The sequence below is a fragment of the Lepidochelys olivacea genome (assembly GCF_965140295.1).
Source record: "Lepidochelys olivacea isolate rLepOli2 genome assembly, chromosome: 6".
In the NCBI taxonomy this organism is placed as follows: Eukaryota; Metazoa; Chordata; order Testudines; family Cheloniidae; genus Lepidochelys; species Lepidochelys olivacea.
This window is the reverse complement of record NC_140416.1, coordinates 5,079,291-5,106,067: the sequence shown is the minus strand read 5'-3', so window position 1 is coordinate 5,106,067 and position 26,777 is coordinate 5,079,291. Positions and strand designations below refer to the sequence as shown.

The window sequence follows — 26,777 nt, the reverse complement described above, 5'->3', positions numbered from 1 at the left end:
ACTGCTCCTTTGCCATCAGATGTATTTGCGTCTGAATGCCTGCAGCCCCCCAGTTACGTGGGTATCAGGAAAAAACAGTTAAAACATTTTAAACTAAAGCATTAATAGAGATTTTTCCTCCCTTAATTTCACTTATTTCCTTCCCTTTAAGTTATTAAAGGCTAGTCTACATGGTGTGACACTAAAGGTGTGACATTAGTGAACATAAGTTACAATGCCTTACACCTCTGTGTGAATGCTCTCTTTCAGAATTGGCCTTAGATTTGCACTGAGAGGGCCATCATAGAAGATTGTAGGAGTGTTTCCCCTAAAAACTATTAATCATCAGGGCTTTTACTTGTTTTCAACATTTTTAAAGTTTTGTATAGTCCAGGTGCCATCCACATTTGATTTTTTAAGTCCAAAGCGAAGGGGAGAAGCAGTGGAGCACTCATCTTAGCTCTTCTGATTGTTGTCCCCTGTAGAAAAGCATTTGCAATATTTCACAGGTATCAATTTTGACCCAAGAAAATTTCAATAAATTGAAATATAAGGTTAAAGGTTAAATTTTGAGGCGATCTCTTTCCTTCTCTCTGCCCTGCACTGGTCAGGACATCTTTCATGAGCAGGAGAATGAAGGCCTCATCATGTCATGTATAATGGGGCTTTTGGCATCTTACTGAAAATTAGTGGGTTTTTTGGTTGGCCCTCTCCCAATATAAAAAAGGGGGGGGGGGCTGATGAGAACTCAGGATCCTGAGACTGACAGTCCCCAGGGCCAATGGGGAGAGGGCAGTGCTCCAGGTCAGCCCGATTGACAGGGCAGGCAAGCCAGTGAGGGAGTCAGGAACTCGGGGGCCCGTCCTCTATGTGAGCTGGAGCTGCCTGAGCCAGATCAGGGCATAGCTAAGGAGAGCAGCAGCCTGAGCTGGGCTGGAGGCAGTGCAGCAGCACTAAGCCAGAGGAGCCAGGTTGAACTGGAGGCAGAGGAGCCAGAGCTAGGGGTCTGAAGCAGCACAGACCAGCTGTGCCCATGGTGAGCCAGGGCTGAGCTACAGCAGGGAGCTGTGGGGTCAGAGTCAGGATAGCAGATGCTGGCTGTACCACAAGTAACACTGCAGCCAAATGAGGTGAGCAGCTGGGGAGAGTGAGAGGGGAATCCTGGGCAGAGGGCCCAGTGCAGGGAGACGTTGCCAGACTGGAGAGGGCACGGGAACTAGGGTTGCCAGGTGTCCGGTTTTCGACCAGATCAGCCGGTCAAAAAGGGGCCCTGGCAGCTCCAGTCAGCACCGTTAAAAGTCCAGTCAGCGGTGCAGCAGGGCTAAGGCAGGCTCCCTGCCTGCCCTAGCTCTGCGCAGTTCCCGGTAGTGGCTGGCATGTCCCTGCAGCCCTTAGGCGCAGGTGTGATCGGGGCGAGCTGCCCCTGTCCTGAGTGTCGCCTCTGCAGGTCCCTTTGGCTGGGAGCTGCAGGGCGGTGCCTGCAGGCACGGGCAGCGCGCACCACGTGGAGCTGCTTGGCTGCACCTCCGCCAGTCTGCGTAGGATCCAGATATGGCAGCTGCTTTCTGGGAGTCTTCCTTAGCCCTCTGCACGGCCAACTGGGAGCCGCCTGAGCTAAATGCCATTTGGCCAGAGACCACACCCCGAACCCCCTGCCCCAAGTCGGAACCCCCTCCTGCACCCTGATTCCCTCTTACAGCCTGCACCTCCTCCCACACCCCAACCCCTGCCCCAGCCCTGAGCCCGCATCCAAACTCCCTCCTGGAGCCTGCACCCCTGCCCCAGCCCTGAGCCACCTCCCAGAGCCTGCACCCCTGCCTGTGCTGGAGCCCCTCCTGCACCCTGAATCCCTGATTTCTGGCCCCATCCTGGAGCCAGCACCCCCAGCTGGAGCCCTCACCCCCTCCCGTATCCCAAACCCATGCTCCAGCCCAGTGAAAGTGAATGAGGGTGGGGGAGAGCGAGCAACGGAGGGAGGGGGGGTGGGGCCTCAGAGAAAGGGCATGGGGTGGGGCAAGGGTGTTCAGTTTTGTGCAATTATAAAGTTGGCAACCCTAATGTGAACCCTATGGGAGGGCCAATATGGGGAGAAGGGTCTTGCCACCTATAGCCTGAGGGCGTGTGGCCACCACCGGAGCAGGTATCTGACCTGTGGTATCACCACAGTGCAGCAAAGGCCTGAGAAGGAGGCCTGGGATGTGTGAGAAACAGACTGTGAACGTTTATGGCTGTTTATGGTGTTCCCCATGCTCATATGGTGGGGTCCTTTGTTCCTTTAAGCTTTTCTATTTTTTCCCTTATTTTTCTCACAGTTGCTGTTTAATAAATTGTATTTGGTTTGAACTAAATGTAGTGATCAGTTGGTCAGGGAAGTACCTGGTGGGGAGAGAGAACCTCAGAGTGGGGACACCCCAGTGCCTGTCCTAAGGGAGCACAACAAGACTGCGGGTTAAGCTCCCCCAGGAATCCTGGGTCCAGCCGTGTCGGGGTTACAAGGAGTCTGCACAGAAGAGTGGAAGGGGAGTCTTTGAGGTCAGGCAGGTCTCCATGTAAAGGGAATGGGAGCGGGGACTCGGATCCTTTTGCTGTCTGATTCCACCACGGTAGTGTAGGGAACTTTCCTGGCTTCTACAACAGCGGGATCATCCCCCCCCGCACTTACACTGGTAGATCCTGCTGTGCACACAGAAGGTTTTGGCCTAGCTGTACAGTGATCCACTCTATGAGCAATGCATATGAAGTGGTGGCTCTCTTGTCCTATTAGAATTAACCAGTTGATCCATATTTTTGGTGCTCTAACTGTAAAGATTCCCCTTTGATCTCACCTCTCCCTGCTTGCTAACCACACATGATATAAGCCTTTTCTTTTACTATGTGTTCTCAGGAAAATATAACTTACAAACATAGCTTTGCTTCTTACACTTTTCATATATTATGATACTAATATTAATGAGACCAGATTGCGATATTTGAAAAGGTGTGAGGTTACAATTCAATAGGTGGCAACAAAAATATTTGCAGGTCACTTAAAACATTGTGATGTTGTGTCTCTTGGGATGTGGAAGACCCAGCATCAATTTCTTCCTCAGGCAGAAGGGGAGAAAATATTTGAACAGGGGTTTCCCAGATCTCATGTCAGTGCTTTAACCCCTGGGTTAAAAGTTACAAGGTGGGCATTACCTCCTCCTCTGGCTGTTTTGTGTGCAGTTAGGCACCTACCCAGCTCATTCTCAAAAGAAACAGATTGGGCCTCTAGGCTACCTGGCTCTAGGAGAAGGGTTCCCGTTCGTGGACTTGGGGATGAACAGTGTCTGAGGAGTGGGGCTTAGTACACACCCCTCTGGTGAGTGTCTCCCATCAGCAAGTTTAGGTGGCTCCCCATCTAGCATCCTGGCTTTTATGGATCCCACTCTGTGGTGCCTCTCTCTCCCTGTTCATTGTATAGGGAGCATAAGTCTCTTACTCAAGCTTTGTGAATCACAGAGGTGTTCCTGTGACTTTTTAGGCACCAAAAACATAGGCAATGCAATGCTCAGCGTCACAACACCTAAGTCCCGTTGTAAATTTAGTGCTTAGGCCTTTTCTTCACTGTTAAAAGTGATTTATGTATTTTTTTAATTTCAGGGTAACTTAAGGTGCGGGAGCTATTCTGAGGTAAAAACACACCGAGGCCAAGGCACTTGGTTTTAGCAGTGAGGAAAAGGCCTGAGAAAATGTCTCTGGAATATCAGGGGGCGCTGTGCTTATGTGTTTGTACCAAAGTAGAGAAGTACAAATTTTGTTTTGAAAACTGGATCAATATGTGTAACAGTTAGGGATGTAAAAGTTTAACTGGTTAACCAATAAGCTTGATGCTTATCGGTTTCCGTTAACGATTAAACTCCACTGCTGCCCCGTGCGCCCCAGGGTCCCAGCTGCCGCCCCGTGCGCCCAGGGGGCTAGCAGCTGGGACCCCAGGTGCACGGGGATGCTGGGCATGGGTGGCAGCAGAGCCCTCGGGCGGCAGCGGAGCCCCACATAAAACATGGAGGTGCTGCAGCACCCCCTGCACCCCTAGTTCCCTGGTTAAACATTTAACCGATAGAATTTTAATAGGTTACATGGTTACTTTTTTTACACGCTATTTACATGCCTAGTAACAATGACAATGGAGGGAACAATATATAAGGAACAATGGTTGATTTTCTGCCTAGTTGGTGTTTCATGTGCGTTAAATTTCATGTTCAGTGTTTCATGTACATTAAATATTTGTTTATTATAGAAATTCTATGCAATTCTCTACAATGCAGAGTTCAATAAAGAAAAAACTACACCTCCATTCAGGTTTTTACTTACAATAGCCCTGATGTGCACAGTTGCAACACTCACACTATAAGAACTCTTATATTTACAAATATAGTTTATTAATACATTTAGCACAGTCACAAGCATCCCAACTTAGTAAGATAGATACACTACAGAATATACATCTGCACGTCCATTTACTCACACCATCTCCTGTAGAACAACCTGAAATGTTAGCCATCATCTTCATCATCGCCATCACCTTCCCCCTCATCACCAGTGGCCATCACTCTGGCACCTCCCAAGGACTACATCTCTCTCTCCTACTGCCCCTAGGCTGGTTGCCACTTTTATAATACGTTGTGCTGACGCCACTATGTTTGATGAATATTCAGTAGGGGATTTTCCCCCTTTTCCTTATTTGTATTTCCTCGCCTTACTAATGTTGGAGTCTTTTTTTCCTATAGGTTAGTATATCAGTGATCTCAAATTATTATCACATACGTCAATTTGTTACCATAGCCCTTTTGTGGTTAGGTATCACATTTGTTATTTCTGTTCTAACTGGTTATTTCAGTTCTTTCCAAGTTGTGGTGTACCTGCTGAGTTTAAAATGGTATGAACTTAGGAGAGCCTGTATGCCAACCTGCTTTAAGCCATCCTCTATATGAAAGGTCGCAGCCATACGTGGACCTTATGCTTTAGCTCATCACCATCTATCTAGGTGAAAGGTCCCAAACATATGTATGCTAACTTTGCCTTAGGTCAACGTACAGGATGTGGCCTGCAGGTTCCTTGTGTTACAGCCAAAATATTCTCTAATATAAACCTATTATAGTAAAACAAATAACCAAACCCATAAGGAGATATATAGGCAAGCAAGCAAGCTGGCCTTACATGTATCTCATGTACCTGTTATCTACATCAGTTCGTTGCCAGGACATTTCTGTGGTTGACTCATGTACCTGTGGTCAGAATTTGCCCTTAAACTCTATTTTCAGCTCCCCAAGTACTTGGAGTTTTCGTTGGGTCGTTTATCTGTGCAAAGTTTATCTGTTCAAAGTTCACAGGCTACCCCTGCAGGGCAAGAAATCTCTGTCAGGCTTGGGGTTGGGCTGGGGATGAGGGGTTTGGGGTGCAGGAGGGAACTTCGGGCTGGGGTGTGGGGAAAATGAGGGCTCCGGCTGGGGGTGGGAGAGGGGGTTGAGGGGTGTGGGGGGTGAGGGCTCTGGCTGGGAATGAGGGGTTTGGGTGTAGGAGGGGGCTCCGGGCTGGGCCAGGGGATTGGGGTGCAGGTGTGTGTGTGTGTGGGGGTATCAGTGGCGCTTATCGTGGCTCTGAGGAAGTGGCCGCCAGGTCCCTGCAGGCCGTAGGTGCATGGGTGGTCAGGCAGCTCTGCGCATTGCACTCTGCCTTTGCACCCACAGGTGCTGCCCTCCACAGCTCCCATTGGTCACTCTTCCTGGCCAGTGGGAGCTGCAGAGCTGGTACTCAGGGCGGGGGCAGCGTACGGAGCCTCCCTGGCTGCCCATGCATCTAGGGGCTGCAGGGACCTGGTGTCCACTTCTGGGAGTAGCGCAGAGCCAGGGCAGGTAGGGAGCCTCCCTTAGCCTCGGGCTCCTGCTGCACCGCCAACCAGACCTTTAACGGCAAAGGAAAAGAAAGAATGGTGGGGCAGAATTGTAAGGCATGGAAGGCACACAGAGCCTGGGACAATGGAGGACCCTGGTATGGGGAATGGAGGCACACAGATCCCCTCGCATGTGGCTGAGGGGGAAGTGAGGTGGCAAACTGGGCCCCTGATATGGGGGAAGGGTTGGGGAAGGTTTGTAGGGAGTCCCTGAAATAGAGTGAGATGGGATGGTGGCATAAAGGAAGCTTGGGGAAGGGAATGGAGAAATGTGTGTGCAATCAGCTTGGCCAATAGAAGCAATGGAGTTATGTTTGAGCCAATGAGTCAAAAGGCTTCTGAGCCTAGCTTGGAGATGGCCACTTAGTTCTCAGATCATTCACTCATAGAAATGTAGTGCTGGAAAGGACCTCGAGGTTATCTAGTCCATCTCCCATGCTGAGGCAGGACCAGGTAAACCTAGACTATCCCTAACCAGTGTTTTGCAGCCTGTTCTTATAAACCTCCTATGATGGGGATTCCACAACTTGTGTAGGTAACCTGTTCTGGGCCTTAACTATCCTTATAGTTAGAAAGTTTTTCTTAATATCAAACTTAAATCTCCCTTGTTGCAGATTAAGCCAGTTGTTTCTTCTCCTGCTTTCAGTGGTCAAGGAGAACAATTGATCAGCATCCTCTTTAAAGGAGTCCTTCACATATTTGAAGATTGTTATCAGGTCCCCCCTCAGTCTCCCTTTCTCAAGACCAAACATTTCATATTTTTTTATTCTTTCAGAAAGCCTATTTTATGAGGAATTTTTTTTTCTTTGCTCTCCTCTCCAATTTGTCTTAAAGTCTGGCACCTCAAACTGGACACTTTAAGAAAGTGATAAGGCATGTAAAAATAGAAAATATAACACTATAGAAATGACAAAGTTACAAAGCAGTAGCTAATAAGGCAAATGTTTAATCCACATGAACAAAAAAAGGATTGTCTCTGTCTCTCACTGTCAGTCCCTTCTACACTAGCCAACTATATACTTTGAAAAGGGAAAGCTGGAATATCCATATCTTATTGCTTATTACTGAAAAAGGAGAAGTAACTCAGGACATTGAGTGGGGGAGAAAAAAGGGGAAGTTCCTTACTCCAGCATGTTCCTGTTGTAACAAGCAGACCCAGAGGGGTAGAGTTTGCTTTAAGGTTAAAGCTTCCTGGTGAGGACTCTGCAGAATAATTTCTTCAGTCTGACTGGTTGAAAATGGAAAGAGCTATAAAGAACTCTCCTCTGATAATCATTTTTTGCTGAAAAAGGAGGAGGAGCTCAGGACTCTGATGTGAGTGAAGTGGGAAGTTCTTCCCTGCAGCTGCAGACACAGAGCAATAGAGTTTGCTTTAAGCTCAGAGTTCCCCGTGAAAGCCTCTGAAGAAATAATTTCTTTGGTGCAATTGGTTGAAAACCGACTGTATTTGAAAGGTGTTTCCTGAGTTACAGAAGTATTTTACTCTATTAGAATCTTTCTGTTCTCCAATCTCTAGAAAGCACCAGGAAGAAACCCAATCAACTCAGAGACTCAGCAATGGCAAGAGGAACCACTGGAGTCCATGGCTAGACAAAGAAAACTGTACGTACTAATTTCCTTTTAGTCGCCATTCTGCCTAGTGATATTTACATCCAAACTTGCATTTCACACTGCTGTGCCTAGCAGAATGGGGTTGTGGTCCATGAGTAAACCTCTGAGGCACTGTGGTAATAAATACTACATTACAGGTCCACGTGTTGTAATAACTGGGGCAGTACAGGACTGTGGGAAAACTGCTAAAATTTTATAAAATGTTCCAGTCACCTATAACAAATGCCAATGGGAAACGGTTCAAAAGGGAGACAGACAGATTGGGTTACTCCCAACAAACAGGCTTACTAATCTAACTCAAAAGTCTGTCAAGATCATGCCTGGTAAACAAGAGGAATGTGGAATCAGAAATCAATGGAGGAAGTTTTTCCATCCAGCCACAGTTTTAAGTTTGTTTTAGCTAAAAAAGTAGTGAGTTGTAAGTTCTTAGCTTTGTTAACCTCTGAGAGGTTTAACTGTGATTTTGAAAGCATCTAATCAAATAAGATTTGTAAATCCTATAACTCTAGGATTGTGTTACGATTGTGTCTGGTAAACTAGAGGAGTGTGGGATCAGAAATCACTGGACCAAAATTGGTTAAGGTTAAGGTATGTATTCAGTAGCTGAAAATTCTGGCAAACTAGCAATTGTTGTCCAAGTGTGTTTTAGCTTGTTTGATTGGGCTAAGCATGCAAAGTCATCTGCTAATGTTCTTATTTGAAAAATCAGAGCATTTAACAATTTTGTTTGAGAGTTATTGCTGTTTTTAAAAACTTTTTACAAATGCTTTGTTTCTCTTTTTCTTTTGTGTATTTTAAGGTTTGTAGTTTCTGTAACTGGTAATAACTTTGAACCTTCAACGTAAAGGCATTTTTAAGCAAAATGCAAAAGTGATAAAATAAAGTGTTTTAAATTGGTAAAGGTTAAGCTGCTAAAGCAAACTTCTGCTCAGACAACATCATGAGTAACTCTTTTTTAACAGAATGCCAGCTTAATTCAGGGAGGCTACTGCATTGACTATACATTGAGTTTTAAAGCATCGGAAATGGTTGTTGCAGCCCCCAAGTTTTTTGTGATTGGAAAAACAACACAATTTGTCGGTGGTTGTTTTTGTGTATGTGAATCAGCACAGTTCTAGTGATTCAGCTTAGATCTCTGGGAGGGGCTAAATTGCCTCAGTGGCTGTGAAATGTTGGTGGGCAAGGTCTATCATAGACTAAAATCCCAGTGTATTTTACTACCTTTGAGTGTTATAAATGGCTCATGAATGCAACAGTGGTTCTAAAGAATGTTAGCCTTCTACATCTTTTTAAGAGGAGGAAAAATATAGGGCTAAAATCCCTCAAGGGGATTGCAAGTCAGCAATTTTAACCACTTGTGTATGATATTTTCATGGTTTATGTAAATGTGCAGCTTTAAATGAGGAGGAGGGTGTAGCCTATAGTATTAACCTGCTTGCTTGCATACATATACATATAATCTTTCTTTATAGTTTAATATAAATCTATAAACCTATTACAATAAACCAAATACTTAAAGTAAGTTTGGCTGTAATGCAAGGGACCTACAGGCCATATCCTGTATGTTGAGCTAAGGCAAAGTTAGCATATCTATGTCTGAGACCTTTCACCTAGGTAGATTGATAATGGTAGAATGGCATAGGGGGTTTCCAAGTCTGTACTCTCAAATTTAACAGGTACACCACAAGGAAAGAACTGAAATAACCGGGAGAATAAAAATAACATGTGTGTATATGATCTAATGTCATTAATATGTATGTACATGTCATCAATATACACAAACATACTAGCCCATGGAGTAAGTGTACCCTAACATTTTTGTGGGTGGGAAATAAAGTTTGAGCATAGAAGGAGGGTTCAGACACCTGCGCCCTGTAAAAGAGGGCCTTGCTAGAGAGGCTGTACTTGTTTTTCTTAGAACTTTCTAAGTTCCAAGGGGACTAGGCTAAACTTGGTTTCCCTAAGCTTTTGTTCTTAATTTTCTGTATTAGCTTTTAATTTTAAGTTTAAATTAGTTAAGTAAACTCTAAGTTAGCTTCGATAGCTCTTAGCTCTAGCTTCTTCTAAGCTTTGCGCCTCTCACTCGAACCTGAACTGCCAAACGCGAGGCTGATCCTGTGTCTCTCACCACTGGGTTATCAAGGAAGGGTATGAATATATTAAGCAAAGCTTTGTAGCATATAATACCATAATACCATGTGTATCTTTTGAATAGCACTCATACAATTGTAACTTTGTAACTCTGACTATTTTACCATTTAATTACTACTTCATTTATCTTAATAAAAAGTCTTTAAGGCTATATCTGTCTCAGTGTAAGCTTCCTATCATACCCCTAGGCTCCTTTGTAAATTCTGTGGATACTAATTTGGGACAAGAACCTTATTATCTTCTAATCAAACAAACTGCTGAGCCTAAAACCCATACTATCCAAATTAGTATTATTAACCTCCTAAATCAAGCAACAGACTGGCGAGCCAGGTAGGACACTCAAAGAGTGTGTGACAGGGATTTTCAGGGATTCCAGGCATCTTTAGACCTCTGGAAATCTCACCTGAAACATAAGTGAAGAGTTAGAATTAGAGAGCAAGATTGTGCGTTTTACTCACTCACTCTTAAGAACACAGGAACCTGATTTTCTGTGACTGCTTCTTGGCAGCGATCCCAGAATTTCCTGTTATGTACTGTAGTTAGACTTAGAGTTTTAGCTTAGAGGTTTTGAATTTAATCTTGCAAGATTAAAGAGTAATAGTGTTATTATTTAAAGTGATACATGCATTTAAGGGGCTTTGTTGAAGGTTGAAGTTATAATGAATGGCACCAATAAGATATTAGCAGTAGCATCAGGCCCGATGACCCACAGTAGTGGTGGCAGGGGAGTTAATAAATCTATATATTAATTGCTGCCAAGAGGCTGCAGTAACTCAGAACTTGTATGTTTCGAGTTACCTTATTTCAGTCCCCTCAACTCTCCTGGGCTGCACCTCTGATCTGTCTGCCTCAGTTTCCCCCAGCTGTTTGGCAGGCCCTGACAGAGGGAAAGAGACCTCTCGAACAGCTACAAGCCATCGAGGGAAGAAAGGAGAACACGCCCCCACCCCTCTATCATTTACTTGGGACTTATTGAACTAAGTGTAAAAAACAGTTTAGGGTGTTGTTTCCGTGAAGAGATGCCTTCAGTTTCAAAGTAAAGAACAGCAGAGTGTTCATTATATAGTTTATTACATAGGCTCATCAGTAGTGAAGTTTTAGAATTGAAATAAGTTCTACGTTACGTGTTAAGATGAGTGGAGCAAGGTCAAGAGTAGAGTCTGTTGGAGTTACCCGCAGTCCGGCTTTAAAAAACTTTGCCAGAAAATACATTCAGGAACATGGAGGAGGTTTAGTACAACTGAGAAATAGCTAAATGATCTCTAAACATTGTAACCCATGGGGTTTTGTAAGTGAGGTGTTTAATGTAGAAACAGAGTAAAAAAAAAGAAAGGCTAAACTGGTGAAGGGAATAGCTGTTGAATGTCTGTTCGTGGCTTGTAGTTTGCTGGGAAAGAAATTGAATAAAAAATTAGAGTTACTCAGAAAAGTCCAGCAAACTTTGGATGAGAGAGGAAAGGTTATTCAGGATTTAACAAATCGGTTACATGTAGCGTCAGAGAAGCGGTCAGTACTTTCCAAAAGAAGCAGGAGATAAAGAAAACGTTAAAACGGTGCAGGTACCAAATACAGGAAGCAGGAGAGGAAGCACGTTGTTGGCAGGAGCAAGTGAATGCCAGCTTAAAATCACTGGACGGCTACAAATCAGACCAAGGTCGGCTGTTGAAAAGAATCGAAGAGTTGGAAAAGACAGAAAATGTATTAGAGGACGACAAAGGATCAGTTCCTATCCCTATTGGCATGGTGAAACTGATGAAGATAGAGAAACCTGCAGGGCCAATTACTAAAAGTAGGGTGAGAGCGTTAGTTCAGGCTGATACAGTATCTTTAGGAGTGGAGTTGGAGATTGAGTCTCAGAAGCCACTGGCATGGTGTCTCCAGTGGAGGGGTATGATTTAAACAAAATAGTGGCTAATCATGCAAACCAACCTAAGTTACAGGCTTTACTTCGCAAGCATGCGGATGCCTTTGCTAAACACAAACATGATTGTGGATGTATGGCAGTCACTATTGTTGTAAAAGGAAAAGATGTATCAGCCCAGACCAAACTAGACAAACCCATACTTAGAAAAGACTATCAAGTCTTTGCTGACACAGGAAATACTACGTAGATGTACTTCCACTGGCAATTCCCCTATTTGGCCTGTGAAGAAACCAGATGGTTCTTGGCGTCTCACAATTAATTACAGACACCTAAATCAGGTCACTTGTGCCCCTACAGTGGTCAAAATGCCAGATATAATCGAGTCCTTTGATCCAGAGGCTGTGTGGTTTACTGTCCTTGACATCAGTAACAGCTTTTGGACATTACCATTGGCCCGCATTTCACAGTACCGTTTTGCATTTAAGTTTCCAGGGGGTCCAGTATTCCTAAACATGTTTACCCCAGGGATACAAAAATTCTCCAGCTTTATTCTATGCGCAAATGAGGTGGGTACTGTTGCAATTTTCTAAACCAACTATTCTGTTTCAATACGTAAATGACCTTTGTTTAGCAACACAAACCAAGAAGGAGCATCTGAAAAGGCTTGTCAAGCTCCTGCAGATCCTAAAGGAAGCAGGACTAAAATGCAATCTGGCCAAGGCACAGCTAATGGCCGACCGTGTCTCTTTCTTGGGCTTGACCCTGACAAAATGGGGTAAAATCCTGGCGTAACAAAAAGTAAATGCAATTCAAACATTGCCTTTACCACAGGACCAAACGGCTTTAAAATCCTTTTTGTGTTTAACTGGGTACCACAGGAATTTCATTCTCAATTTTGCTTCCATTGCAGGTCCCTTGTACCAACTGTTAAAGAAAAGTATCCAATGAAAATGAAATGAACAACGCATGGAAGCAGTATCCCAGCTAAAACAGGCCATTGTCAAGGCTCTGGTGTTGATCACTTCAAATCCTAAGATATTCTATCATCTAAAGGTAGTGGTAAGCATTAATACATTAGCGGCTGTGGCTTCACAAGAGAGGCATGAAAAAATCAGACCTGTGGCCTATGCCTCATGTTTAATGTCATCAATTAAACTTAAGTATAACAATTGTAAAAGTACCTATCGGCCACCAGTTAGGCCATACAATACTTTTTTTTTTTAATTGGCCTCAGCCCAATCATATTACACTCATTGCACACTCCCCTTCAGTTCTTACTGTCCAATAGGGTATAAGATGGGCAAGTCTCAAATGCTCGCCTAGCCCACTGGGCATTGGTACGGCAAAAACTATTGCAGTAAAACCTGTTAGGACACCATCTTTGTTACCAACTGCCCTACTGTACCAAGGGGAGCCACATGTGTGTCCCGATCTTAAGCAGTTGAATCTAAGGGGGAAGGAAAAAAAAACCTTTTCCAACCATTAATCCAGAAAACTAGTTATTTACCATCAGGGCAAACCTTATACCGGACTTAAAATCTATGCAGTTCCTCCTGAGGAGAAAAAAGAGCCTTGGAAGAAGGCATATTCATGCATTCCACATTTGGCTCAATATGCTAAATTAGCAGCGGTGGCTTGTGTGTTGGAGTACTGTGTGCAGTTCTCCATCACCACATACCAAAGTATCTGTCTGTTTGCAAACTCCGTATGGGTATGCAATTCTCTCGCAAAGTTTCTACCACGTTGAAAAACAAATGGGTTCACATCTTCTAATGGCTCACCTATTAGGTATGCATCGCTGGTAAAATACATCCGCTGGTTAGCAGTAACAATCGCTGTGCCAGGATGCCAATTAAAGTAAAAAAAATAAAAGCTCACTAAAAATTAAAACCCTATGCTACAAAAAATGGGGGAGCTAATAAATTAACCCCAAAAGAAGCCCAATCAGGGGAATTCTAAAAAAATAAATACATCAAAAATATTCTGTTACTGCCCCTCGCCAAGGCATATTCTCAGGGAGGCCCTAAAATAGGTCGGCATGGAGCCCCAGTTGCAATACTTCAGGAACCACAAGCTAATCCAGAGGTGAGCAAACTATGGCCTGCAGGCCACATCTGGCCCACTGGACTGTCCTTCCCAGCCCCTGAGCTCCCGGACGGGGAGGCTGGCCCCCGGCCCCTCCCCTGCTGTCCCCCTTCATCCCCCATCCCCCGCAGCCTCAGTGCACTGCGCTGCCAGCGCTCTGGCCTGCCGCTCCTGCCAGGCAAGGTGGCGGTGTGGCTGCGAGCTCCTGCTGCTCTGAGCGGCGTGGTAAGGGAGCAGGGAGGGGTTGGATAAGGGGCAGGGGGTCCCAGTGGGCAGTCATGGGACAGGGAGCAGGGGGCAGTTGGATGGGGCAGAGGTTCGGCAGGGGGACGGTCAGGGGACAGGGAGCAGTGGGGGTTCGATAGGGGGTGGGGTCCCGGGAGAGAGCAGTCAGGGGACAAGGAGCAGGGGGTTTAAATTACGAATTGCATTTGTTAAAAGGAGAGGTTGGGGGCGTAAGGGTTTCTTGAAAATTAAAAAGGGGGTGTGATGCCGGAAAGTTTGGGAACCAATGGTCTAGAAGGTTTACCTGGTCCTGTCTTAGCCCAGGAGATTGGACTGGATGACCCTTTGAGGCCCCTTGCCACCCTACATTTCTATAATTCTATGAAATGCAAGTGAGAAATTAAAAGATCCTATGTTATGCTTAGGTAGTTTTATATTTGGTATGTATAACCTTGCAATTCCAATTGTGAATGCAAAGTCAGTCTAACATCCATAAATTGGAGTATTAATTAGATTCAACAAGGAGTTTTGGAGTTAAATGTTCTGGGGTTACTTATTGGAACTATCCCTTTATGTTATTGCTTCCATAAAATTTAATTTAAGGTAAAAATAGAATAATAGAATATCAGGGTTAGAAGGGACCTCAGGAGGTCATCTAGTCCAACCCCCTGCTCAAAGCAGGACCAATCCCCAACTAAATCATCCCAGCCAGGGCTTTGTCAAGCCTGACCTTAAAAACCTCAAAGGGAGGAGATTCCACCACCTCCCTAGGTAACGCATTTCTGTGCTTCACCATCCTCCTGGTGAAATAGTTTTCCCTACTATCCAACCTAAACCTCCCCCACTGCAACTTGAGACCATTGCTCCTTGTTTTGTCATCTGCTACCACTGAGAACAGTGTAGAGCCATCCTCTTTGGAACCCCCTTTCAGGTAGTTGAAAGCAACTATCAAATCCCGCCTCATTCTTCTCTTCTGCAGACTAAACAATCCCAGTTCCTCAGCCTCTCCTCATAAGTCATGTGTTCCAGTCCCCTAATCATTTTTGTTGCCCTCCGCTGGACGCTTTCCAATTTTTCCACATTCTTCTTGTAGTGTGGGGCCCAAAACTGGACACAGTACTCCAGATGAGGCCTCACCAATGTCGAATAGAGGGGAACGATCACGTCCCTCGATCTGCTGGCAATGCCCCTACATATACATCCCAAAATGCCATTGGTCTTCTTGGCAACAAGGGCACACTGTTGACTCATATCCAGCTTCTTGTCCACTGTAACCCCTAGGTCCTTTTCTGCAGAACTGCTGCCTAGCCATTCGGTCCCTAGTCTGTAGCGGTGCATGGGATTCTTCTGTCCGAAGTGCAGAACTCTGCACTTGTCCTTGTTGAACCTCATCAGATTTCTTTTGGCCCAATCCTCTAATTTGTCTAGATCCCTCTGTATCCTATCCCTACCCTCCAGCGTATCTACCACTCCTCCCAGTTTAGTGTCATCCACAAACTTGCTGAGGGTGCACTCCACACCATCCTCCAGATCATCAATGAAGATATTGAACAAAACCGGCCCCAGGACTGACCCTTGGGGCATTCCACTTGATACCAGCTGCCAACTAGACATGGAGCCATTGATCACTACCCATTGAGCCCGACTATCTAGCCAGCTTTCTACCCACCTTATAGTCCATTCATCCAGCCCATCCTTCTTGAACTTGCTGGCAAGAATACTGTGGGAGACCGTGTCAAAAGCTTTGCTAAAGTCAAGGAATAACACGTCCACTGCTTTCCCCTCATCCACAGAGCCAGTTATCTTGTCATAGAAGGCAATTAGATTAGTCAGGCATGACTTGCCCTTGGTGAATCCATGCTGACTGTTCCTGATCACTTTCCTCTCCTCTAAGTGCTTCAGAATTGATTCCTTGAGGACCTGCTCCATGATTTTTCCAGGGACTGAGGTGAGGCTGACTGGCCTATAGTTCTCCAGATCCTCCTTCCCTTTTTAAAGATGGGCACTACATTAGCCTTTTTCCAGTCATCCGGGACCTCCCCAGATCGCCATGAGTTTTCAAAGATAATGGCCAATGGCTCTGCAATCACATCCGCCAGCTCCTTTAGCACCCTCGGATACAGTGCATCCGGCCCCATGGACTTGTGTGTGCGTCCAGCAAAAGAAACAGTGAAAAAGCAAGAGCACCAGCTGCATTTCTGGGTGTGCAGCCAAGAGTTGATTATACTCTAAAAGAGGAACTAAAGCCTGATCTCCACTAAAACTTATGCCGGCGTCGGTAATTAAAGATTGCTGGCCAATGTCTTCAGACAAAAGCACCAAGGGAATTTGTAAAGATTTAGTCCATACCTTGATTATACTAGCATAGTTTGGAAATTACTACCCGCTAAGTAAGAGATGGCTTAGCAAGCAGGCACCCTTGTCCAGATGATCAATGTGAAATGTAAAACAAAGTGTGTCTTCAGTTTTGAGGGTCAAAACTTTTTTGATCTGAATATGACAAATACATCTTGAAACATGAAGCTGGACACAGGTAAATCATACTGACATACATCAGACTGGCTTTCTCATTTAACAAGAAACATAGAACAGATGGTTTTCTGGGTATTTTAATGTTACTCCAGAGTTCAGCATCTTCTTATGACAAGGCTTTGTCTGACACAGAGGCCAAAGGTAACCTAACCGTTCTGGTATGATGTTGACTGGAGTTCCTTTATGGGAAAAGCACTCAATTAAATCAAACTAGAGCTAATCTCTCACTACCAAAGACAAGTACACTGGAAAATGTAGAGCACGGGTATAAAACTTTGTTTGGGCCAAAAAGGGTCTTGAAAGAGGAACAGTTAAATCTGGATCTGGTCGAGGTTCAAACAAAAAGATTTTAATTAAATAAAATTCTGTTAATTCATACTCTTGAGAAAATTGGATACCCCTTTGAGTGATGCTCCTCAAATGTAGAGAGATTATGTTACAAGGGAAGCTCTTTCAGGAATCAAATGTCATTTTTCTCTCTTTGTACAGCACCCAATACAATGGAATCCTGGCCTATGACTAGGACTCCTGGGCTCTAGGGTAATACCAATAAATAATAATAATCTTAATTAAAAAGCATAAAAAGAGCCAACTACCTGCATGAGTGCAATTGTGATCTGATATTCCTAGGTGCCATGACCAGTCCAATAAAAGCCAGAATTGAGGTAACATCACCTGAGTGCGGAAAGGGTTCACTAGGAAGAAAAAAGCAGCACAGGAAGGAAGAAGGCTTGGTTTGGGCAGAAGGCTACAAGGAAGAAATACAAAACAGAGGGATCTCTTCTAGTCATCAATGGGCAGAACCCAACTGATATTGGTGAAAACTGGAAGATGGAAATGTGGGGGAGACACAGAGCCCCTTTCATGTGTGTGGCAGGCCCATCAGCTTTCAATAACTCTGTTTAGTAGAGAATCTGAGAGGCACTTGTCACTGCCCCTCAGATGATACCTTTGTCCCTCACACAGAGCTAACAACATATTTGTTTCCCAGGTCTCAGTTTGTGTGATCGGAAGAGAAGGGATTTCTGAGACGATGGAGCCGCTGTCCAGCTCAAGGTCTCAGAGCTTCCACCACCCAGGACCACAACTGAGCTGTGACCTCAGAGAGAAGCTGCAGTATTCACGGCAACTAGGTAATAAGTTGTGTGTGGAGATGCGGTGATGTTGCGGAGTATGGATATCACAGCATGGAGGTTTCAGAATAGCAGCCGTGTTAGTCTGTATTCGCAAAAAGAAAAGGAGTACTTGTGGCACCTTAGAGACTAACCAATTTATTTGAGCATAAGCTTTCGTGAGCTACAGCTCACTTCATCGGAGCATGGAGGGGAGTCCCCAAGGCAGCCTGTTTGAAATCATCGGAACAGCATTTGCTTGTCTAGTGGCATGTGGAGGCTGGGTGAATCCCTGTTCCTAGTAGAGTCGTGAGGTCCAGGAGCGTATGTGTCTGTGTGGGTCCCTCTTACGCAGTGGTTCTTAACCTGGGGTGCACGCACCCCCTGGGGGTGCGAGATGCCCTTTCTGGGGGTGTGAGACATACCAAATTTTTTTAGAAGGTAAATCATTGAAAACACAAATTAAGCACAGGCACATAAGTACAACTGCTTTGTTTCATGAAACCTATGTATTTATTAGCATTATACATTTTTTAACGATGACTGTAATCTACAAACAAAAAATTTATTTTCAAGTTTTTAAGCTAATGGTAGTGAAATTATCTCGCTACAAAATACAGTGTACCAGCAGTTGCGGGGTATTTCTTGATGCATACACAGACAATGATGTGGCAGCGCTGTGGCTTTGTTTGAATTCAGTTAGCTGCTAACTGTTAGCGCGTTGGCTACAGTTTACTTCCATAGCAAAACTCCAACATCTCTGGGAAGTACTTGCCTATTTTTGGGTGCCTACTGTACTATTATTTGTGGTGAGTAATAACATAAAACTATTTTACATATATTTAATATGCATTTAAAAGTGTATAGGTCCCCCTATCTTTATATATATTTTTTCATTTCAGTAACCCTTGCCACGTCCAAAGAAACGCAAATGGAACGACAAAATTACTGCGAAATTAAAATAAATATATAATTCTCTCTTTCATTCTATAGTTATGATATATCTAGGTTTAAAGAACTGACCTACTTCAACGATTTTTGATAAGCGAGAACATATTTTGAGAACCAAAGGGGTGCAAGCTGCAGTGAAGGTTAAGAACCACTGCTCTAACGGTATCTTTGTCATCCTGTAGATCTTCCTGCGACCTATTTGATTGTTTCTTACGATAAGGGGAATGAAGGAGACCAGGATATGGTGGCCTCGCTCCATAGGTTCAGCTTTATGGTGAGTTGTGAAACAGTCCGCGCAGTTCCTCCTGCTGGGCCATGCTGCTTCCTTGTCTGTCCTCGCTCGTTGCTCTCACCTCCTCCTGGCTCCTCCATTGCTCAAGGGTCTTCCCAACGTTTTCTTCCCCATCAATAAAATAATCACACCCCTTTCTTTGGGAGGTGCCTTGTGCATATGGAGCTTTTCCAACATCCCGGATAGCTCACTTCATGCCCCTCCAGTTGCTCAGGATTAGCTCCTAGCAGTACATCCCATGACTGAGCGGTGAGACTATCATGGGAACAGCATGTGCTGAGTGGGGCTCCCTTGTGGCTCCAGGGGCTTGCTTGAGTGGCCTGGATTGGGACTAAGAGCTCTGAGGGGATGGGTAGGCTGACTCTGGCATCTCTTGCTGTGTGGAGGAGGATGAGATAGTGGGAAATGGGATTCCTTCCCCTCCTCCAGTGCTGCGTTGATGGTGATGGCTCTGCCCTTTGCTGCTCAGCTTGTGCCTGAATGGTGGGATTGTGGCCAGACCAGGCAGGTGCTGAGTGGAAGACCCATGTCATTTCAGATGCCAGTGACGTTTGAGGAGGTGGCCGTGTACTTCTCTGAAGATGAATGGGCTCTTTTAGGTGAAAAGCAGAAGGAACTCTACAGAGATGTCATGCAGGAGAATTACAAGACTCTCATCTCGTTAGGTGAGGAGTTGCTATCGTCCCCGTAGTGTAGACATGGCCTAAATCTTTTATAAGCAACACAGCTCATTTCCCACCATACAGCCTGCTTGCTAAAATGTGATACACGAATCTTTTATAAACTATATGGATTATGTCTTTCCCCTTCAGCAAAGACAATCTTGGAATGTTCTTTGTAGTTAAGTGATTGACGAATACTTAGAATCATAGAATATCAGGGTTGGAAAGGACCTCAGGAGGTCATCTAGTCCAACCCCCTGCTCAAAGCAGGACCAATCCCCAATTTTTGCCCCAAATGGCCCCCTCAAGGATTGAACTCACAACCCTGGGTTTAGCAGGCCAATGCTCAAACCACTGAGCTATCCCTCCCCCCAACTTAACACGTTGTGATGCATGTACCTCTTTCCAATGAGCAGGATTTACAATCGCTAAACCAGATGTGCTGTCCCAGATGGAGCAAGGGGAAGAGTTGTGGATCCCAGATATCCAGGGCTCTGAGGAAAGGGAAATCCCAAGAGGCACTATGACAGGTGAGGAATGAGTGACACCAACTGAGAAACAATCTGGGACTGGGGAAAGCTGGGGTCCCAGCAAACCCACGGAGTCCTCCCCCTGTTCTGTCCCATCTCATCTGGCTCACTGTTGTGCCCTGTCCTCCTGGCTCCCAGTCGTTCTGCCTGACCCCTGGCAGAAGCCTTTTCCTCCCTCAGCCTTTTTCTTAGGGCTCAGATGGGACTTTGAGGCAGAACTTGCCCCTCCTCTGCCACTTGGTGGAATATACTTCCTGCCTATCAGGTTCTGTTATCAATGATAAATCCCTTTGCCGCCCCCTCTGTCTCCAACGCATGGAGTGAATCCCATCTGGATTCTCTCTCCCAACAGGTACCGGGACGGCAAGTGAAAACAAGGAGGAGAGTCCCCAGCAGGAAGGCGCTGTGGGAGTGAAGCTGCACAGGATGTTCTCAGGAAGGCCGCGGTGCCCTGGTGGGGCAGATGCCAGTAAGAGTCAGGACAGAGTGGGGCAGCAGAGAGGAGACTCTCCAGGCAGGAGTAATTCTACTCACAGCAAAAGAGGTTTGAGGAAATCCACAGACACCAACGCCCACCCGGTAACCCATATTGTGTTGACCGCAAATACCATCAATGAACTGGGGGAAAGAATCAGTAACAGCTCGCTCCTTTTTCAACATTGTCAGGAAACTAGTGTAGAGAAGAGTGCCGTCAGGTGTAGTGAATGTGGCAAAAGCTTCACTCGACAAGAATACCTTCAGATACATCTGAAAATTCACAGAGGGGAGAGACCCTATAAATGTAACAAATGCAAGAAAAGTTTTAGACACAAGACAAGCCTTGTTCTTCACCGTTACACAGTCCACAAGTCGGAGAGACCCCATAAATGTCCAGACTGCAGCCAGCTCTTTATCCTGAGAGAGAGATTTATTCAGCATCAGAGAATCCACAACGAAGTGGCATCTAGAGGGTTCAACGATGGGATTGTGAGTGAGAACAGGGACAAGAATCCCCAGAAGAAGGGGTCTGGGAGAGCAAAGCCAGACATGATGATGTCGGGGAGACCCCAGTGCCCTGAGTGGGGAGATGCCCGTGAGAGTAGGGGCAAGGTGAGAGAGCAGCATGGAGACCCTCCAGATTGGAGACAAAGTAAATCCACTTGCAGCAAAACAGGCTTAAGGAAATCCAAAGACGCCAGCACACAGCATAGAGACTGCATGGAGAAGAGACCAAATACAGGCACTGAACTTGGGGAAAGTTTCAATAACTGCTCTCTCCTTATTAAGCATCATCAAACTGGTGCAGAAAAGAGTGCTTACAAGTGTAGTGAGTGTAGGAAAAGCTTCACTCAAGAAAAATACCTTCAGATACATCTGAGGACTCACAAAGGAGAGAGACCTTATAAATGTAAAGAATGTGGGAAAAGCTTCAGTCGGAGTTCAGTGCTCAAAGATCACTCCATGAGTCACAGAATGGAACAACCTTATAAATGTACTCAGTGTGGGAAAAGATTCAGAGAGAAGACAATCCTTGTATATCATCTTTACATAGTCCACAGGGTGGAGAGACCATATAAGTGTCCATACTGTGGCCAGCAATTTGTCCTGAGAGAGAGACTTATTCAGCATCAGAGAATCCACAAAGAAGAGGAACCTAGAGGGTTTAATGATGGGATCATGAGTGAAGATGAAGCTAAGAATCTCCAGCGGGAAGGGCCTCCCGGAGCAGAACCACAGAGGACATTCTCAGGGAGACCCCGAGGTCCTGAGCAGGGAGAAGGCTGTGGAAGTCAGGGCATGGCACGAAGGAAGCAGAGACACCCTGCAGGCAAAAGAGGCAATATATCTAATCAATGTGAAAGAGATTCCAAGAAATTGAAAAGCACCATCACGCACCAGGAGACCCATACTGGAGCACAAACAAACACAAATGGTGACAATGAGAAAAGCTTCAGTAGCAACTCAGCCCTTTCTGTGCATCAGAAAATCCACCTGGAAGAGAAACGTTACAGCTGTGCTGAATGTGGGAAAAGCTACCACCAGCATGCTCACCTTCGAAGGCATCAGAAAAACCATACAGGAGAGAGACCCTATGTATGTGCTGACTGTGGAAAGAGCTTTGTGTACAGGTCAATACTCAGCAGACATGAAAGGACCCACAAAGAGGAGAAAAACTATAGCTGCACTGACTGTGGGAAAAACTTCAGTGAGTACTCATACCTTACTATGCATCAGAGAATCCACAGGGAGGAAAGACCCTATCAGTGTCCTGACTGCGACAAAAGCTTCAGGCTGCGAGGACACTTTACCAGTCACTGTAGAACCCACACAGGGGACAAACCTTATAAATGCACCGAATGCGGGCAAGGCTTTGGGCGGAAATCAACCCTGACTAAACACATGAGGATCCACACCGGGGAGCGGCCCTATAAATGCACGCAGTGTGAGAAAAGCTTTCGTCAGAAGTTCGCCCTTTCCCAGCATCAGTTAATACACCAGGGAGAGAGGCCTCACAAATGTACTGAATGTGGGAAAATCTTTCTTCAGAAGTCCCACCTTACCACGCATCAGTCAGTGCATCAGGGAGAGAGACCTCACAAATGTACTGAATGTGGGAAAAGCTTCAATGACCGATCAAATCTTGTTAAACACTTGGCAAAACTCCACTTGAAAAAGAAACCCCATATAGCAAATGTGGCAAAGAGTCCTGTGGCACCTTATAGACTAACAGACGAAAGCTTATGCGCCAATACTTCTGTTAGTCTATAAGGTGCCACAGGACTCTTTGCCGCTTTTACAGATCCAGACTAACACGGCTACCCCTCTGATACCATACAGCAAATGTAGCTTCAGATTAAATAGATCTACAGCTGTAATAGAAAATAATGGAGTGGTACTTTTTTGATTCTGGTGAAACACTTTTCCTTTCATACTTATTCTAAAATACAAGGTTTAAGGAGGATGGGTTGGTAGTATTGCCTAGTTTCTGATTATGGGAGTAAGATGTGTGAGGGGGACAAAGCTGGTGAAGAGAGGAACTGATCTTTCAACGGTTTTGGGGATGGTTAGTGGGAATTTCAGGGGAGTGGAATTGAATTTTGCAAGTTGACCAGCGGCATGCCATCTATGGATTGCATTCCCATGTGAGCCCTGAATAGGACTTCCTGACTGGCTGTGCCAGTGGGACGATTCCATCCGGCCCCTGAACACACTACAGAACAAAATAGCATCCTCCGGACATTATGAAGACACGGGTATTTTAACATGGCACTTTATAAATGGATTAAAACCTGGCGAACTGAGATGTGTCAAAATGTAACTGTAAACAGGAAATCCTTATTGAGCGGGTGTGTTTCTAGTGGGGTCCTGCAGAGATCGGTTCTTGATCCTCTGCTTTGAAACATTTTTATCAATGACCTGGAAAAAAACATAAAATGATCACTGATAAAGTTTTCAGATGACACATAAATTGGAGGAGTGGTAAATAATGAAGAGGACAGGTCACTGATTCACAGTGAACTGGATCACTTTGCAAACTGGGCAAAAGAAAACTATATGCATTTTAATGTGGCTAAACGTAAATATATACATGTATGAATGAAGAACGTAGGCCATACTTAAAGGATGTGGGATTTGATCCTGGAAACGTGGGACTCTGAAAAAGATTTGGGGTGTGGTGGATAATCAGCTGACTATGAACTCCCAGTATGATGCTGTCTCCAAAAGAGCTCATGCAATCCCGAGATGCATAAACAGGGGAATCTCGAGTAGGAACAGAGAGGTTATTTTACCTCTTTATTTGGTACTGAGGCAACTGTGTTTTTTAAACATGTCTCAGGGTTTATCTACTCCGGAAGTTTTACTGGTATAATTTTGCCAGTATGGTTATAGTGGCATAACTTCCTGTGAATAAGTGTGTCAATATGGGGCGTTATGAGTGCATCTTCACCTGGATCTTCCATCCCCAGCATCAGTCTATTCCATGGCTCTTGTAAGGGGTTAGGCACACTGTGATTTTTCCTGTGTGGCAGGTACCCTTAATTGTGCCAGTGTAACTGGTAATGCAAGTCCTACTTCCTCCCTGAGCTGTGCATTCCAGAGTCCACTGACGGTGTCTGAAAAAAATACCCATAATCTTTGGTACAGGGACCTGCCGCTCATCCTGCATGGAATTGCTGCCCAAAATGTTTCACAATTTACTCCTAAAAACAGAGTTGGGCAGAGTGCTGGGTATGAACTGGAAAACAGAAAATGCCCTGTTTAACTTACAGCTGGTTAAGCCTGAGTGTGATTTGTTAGCTTATGAACTGAAGGCCCCTAAGGCTTTGCAGCTATACAAAATGTATAAAGGATATGTGTGACAGATTGCAATGCTTGCTGGTGAAAAAAGTAATGGAGAGGTACTGAGACTGATGTTTTAACCATTAATTGCAAGTCCTAAATATTTTGCTGTGTAAGGGACATGCGAGTGGTATGAACAAAACAAGGAAGTAACTAGGTTGTAAACAACTGAGGTATATGTGATGGTATAAACAAATTGGAACAGACACAGATGTTGACACTTAAAGATAGGTCAGAAAAGATTTTTACGGCTTGCCTTGGGACAAGATTCCCATGATGCTTTGCAGTTAACATAAAGCTATCTAGCAAAGAATGGAATTTTACAATGCAGTAACTGATGACATATTTTATATAAGATATATTTTTGCAATGTACTAACCGCAACATATTTGAAAGATATGTAATGAATAAAAATGTCCAAAAAAGGCCATAAACAATGATTAACTACTTGGTGTTCAAACACTTGGAAAATTACAAGGAAGAGGGAACTGAGGAAAGAGCCTTAAGGGAAGGTCTACACTATGGGGCTAAGTCGACCTAAGTTACGCAACTCAAGCTATGTGAATAACATAGCTGGAATCGACGTGCCTTCAGTGAATTTATTATGGTGTCTACACCGTGCTGGGGTTAATGGGAGAAACTCTCCCATCGGCTTACCTTATGCTCCTTGTACCGGTGGAGTACCAGAGTCGACGAGAAAGCAATCGGCGGTCAATTTAGCGGGTTTTCACTAGACCCACTAAATCGATCCCCGGAGGATCGATCGCACATTGATACCCTGTAATGTAGACAACGCCTAAGATATGGAGAACTATACACCAAAAGGAGGCAATAAATAAGAGTTGGAATGTTGAACTAAGAAGAGTTTCAAAGTAGCAGCCGTGTTAGTCTGTATCCGCAAAAAGAAAAGGAGTTCTTGTGGCACCTTAGAGACTAACAAATTTATTTGAGCATAAGCTTTCGTGGGCTACAGCCCACTTCATCAGATGCATAGAATGGAACATATAGTAAGAAGATATATATATATATACACACACACACAGAGAAAACTGTATATATACACATACAGAAAACATGAAAAGGTGGAGTAAGAGGCTAATTAATTAAGATGAGCTATTATCAGCAGGAGAAAAAACCTTTTGCAGTGATAATCAAGATGGCCCATTTAGACAGTTGGCAAGAAGAGTTACCAGGGTATAACTACCACAAGAAATCATAAGAAAGCAAGACCATTGGCAGACAGGATCCAGACTATCTGAAGCTATGGAGAAGGCCTTCCACAGTTGTAGGTAATTGTATGCCTCTCTGTATGTGCTGTCTTGACTGTTTAGTAAATTCATTCAAAGCTGACTTGTTAACCAAATCTAAATTTAAGAGAAGGCTATTCATTAAACATATAATCACACTTAAAATCCTTATCCATTATTAGCTATTCATTTATTAATTATTGACAAATTATTGGTTGATTATCAACACAAGAAATATGTAAACTACAGTCACTGGAAGACTGTTTTCTGTACTGGTAATGTCTGACCTTTCTGTATTATGCTGTTTTAGTGTTAATCAATAAAGTGATTGAGCTGAGTTCTCTGAGGTCTCATTAGCGGATGACAAACTTAACCAGCAACCGCCTCAAACCACTTACAAGATCACATTTCTAGCTGTAATGGGAATGGGGCCTCAAAGTGACTGGATTTCATGAGGACAGAGGACAGTGTCCCAGCTGTGTGACGCATTAAGGGGAAGGGATTACAGATCAAGGAAGAGATGCCTTTTTTAAAATTTCTCAATAGACTGATTTAACAAAGGTAGCACTACTTTACACTATTAACTCTGGGTGCTATTAATTAAACATGAATGCCCCAGTGAAAGTGGGTGGGCCTGTTACGAAACAGTGAGTTTGTGTATTTCTTTGGTGGTGCTGGGGACTGTTGTGACATTGTAACTCACAACAAAAACACCCGCATGGCTCCTAGTACTAGGGAACACGTTGCTTTTTCTCTGCAAGGTTGTGGGAGTAAATCCCTGGTTCCTGAAGAATTTCTAAGGGGATCCGTTTTTGTTCAGCTGCCTGCTCGTTCCCTCTCACTGGGAAGAGTCTGGGATCTGAGCCCCTCTTCTCTTACCTGTCTGCAAAATCAACTCTTTCTTCAACTGCCATGACGTTGTTCAGTCCCAATAGCCACATCAGAGCAGACCAGTTGTTCAGCTAGTCCTGTGTCTGACAGCGGCCAGCGCTACACGCTTGGTTGGATCATGCAGGAAACCCCGTAGTGGACAATTATGGCAAAATCTGTCCCTAGCAAAAGTTTCTGCCTAATCCTGTCAACCAGTTGTTGGCTTGTGCCCTGAAACAGATTCGTCATATATACATTATATATTAGTTCAGCTAGTGTAACTCTGGAGGTTCTCATGATCTATATTTCTATCCGACCCTTTTTCAAAATTCCATGATTTCCAAATCTCAATGCTATCTAGTGGAAATGAGTTCCATAGGGTTATATATCTATATATGAGATAATCTAATCTGATCTCCTGTATATCACAGG

The 26,777-nt window shown here is 44.5% G+C and overlaps 1 protein-coding gene across 3 annotated transcripts in view; it reads left to right on the top strand.

Moving 5' to 3' along the window:
* LOC311522015 (uncharacterized protein) overlaps window positions 1-25,812 on the top strand; it is a 28,245-nt gene extending 2,433 nt beyond the window's left edge. The window contains exons 2-8 of one of the 3 annotated variants that reach the window (XM_084630830.1): window positions 7,410-7,495; window positions 12,430-12,578; window positions 17,353-17,494; window positions 18,607-18,698; window positions 19,255-19,381; window positions 19,795-19,908; window positions 20,261-25,812. In XM_084630830.1, the coding sequence (XP_084486956.1) occupies window positions 12,486-12,578; window positions 17,353-17,494; window positions 18,607-18,698; window positions 19,255-19,381; window positions 19,795-19,908; window positions 20,261-22,656 (2,964 nt within the window). In that variant the 5' untranslated portion in view covers window positions 7,410-7,495; window positions 12,430-12,485 and the 3' untranslated portion in view covers window positions 22,657-25,812. Of the gene's footprint in view, window positions 1-7,149; window positions 7,496-12,429; window positions 12,579-17,352; window positions 17,495-18,606; window positions 18,699-19,254; window positions 19,382-19,794; window positions 19,909-20,260 lie in introns of those variants that run through there. The other 2 variants (XM_084630832.1, XM_084630831.1) reach the window with 2 other exon arrangements.
* The last annotated feature ends 965 nt before the right edge of the window (window positions 25,813-26,777 follow it).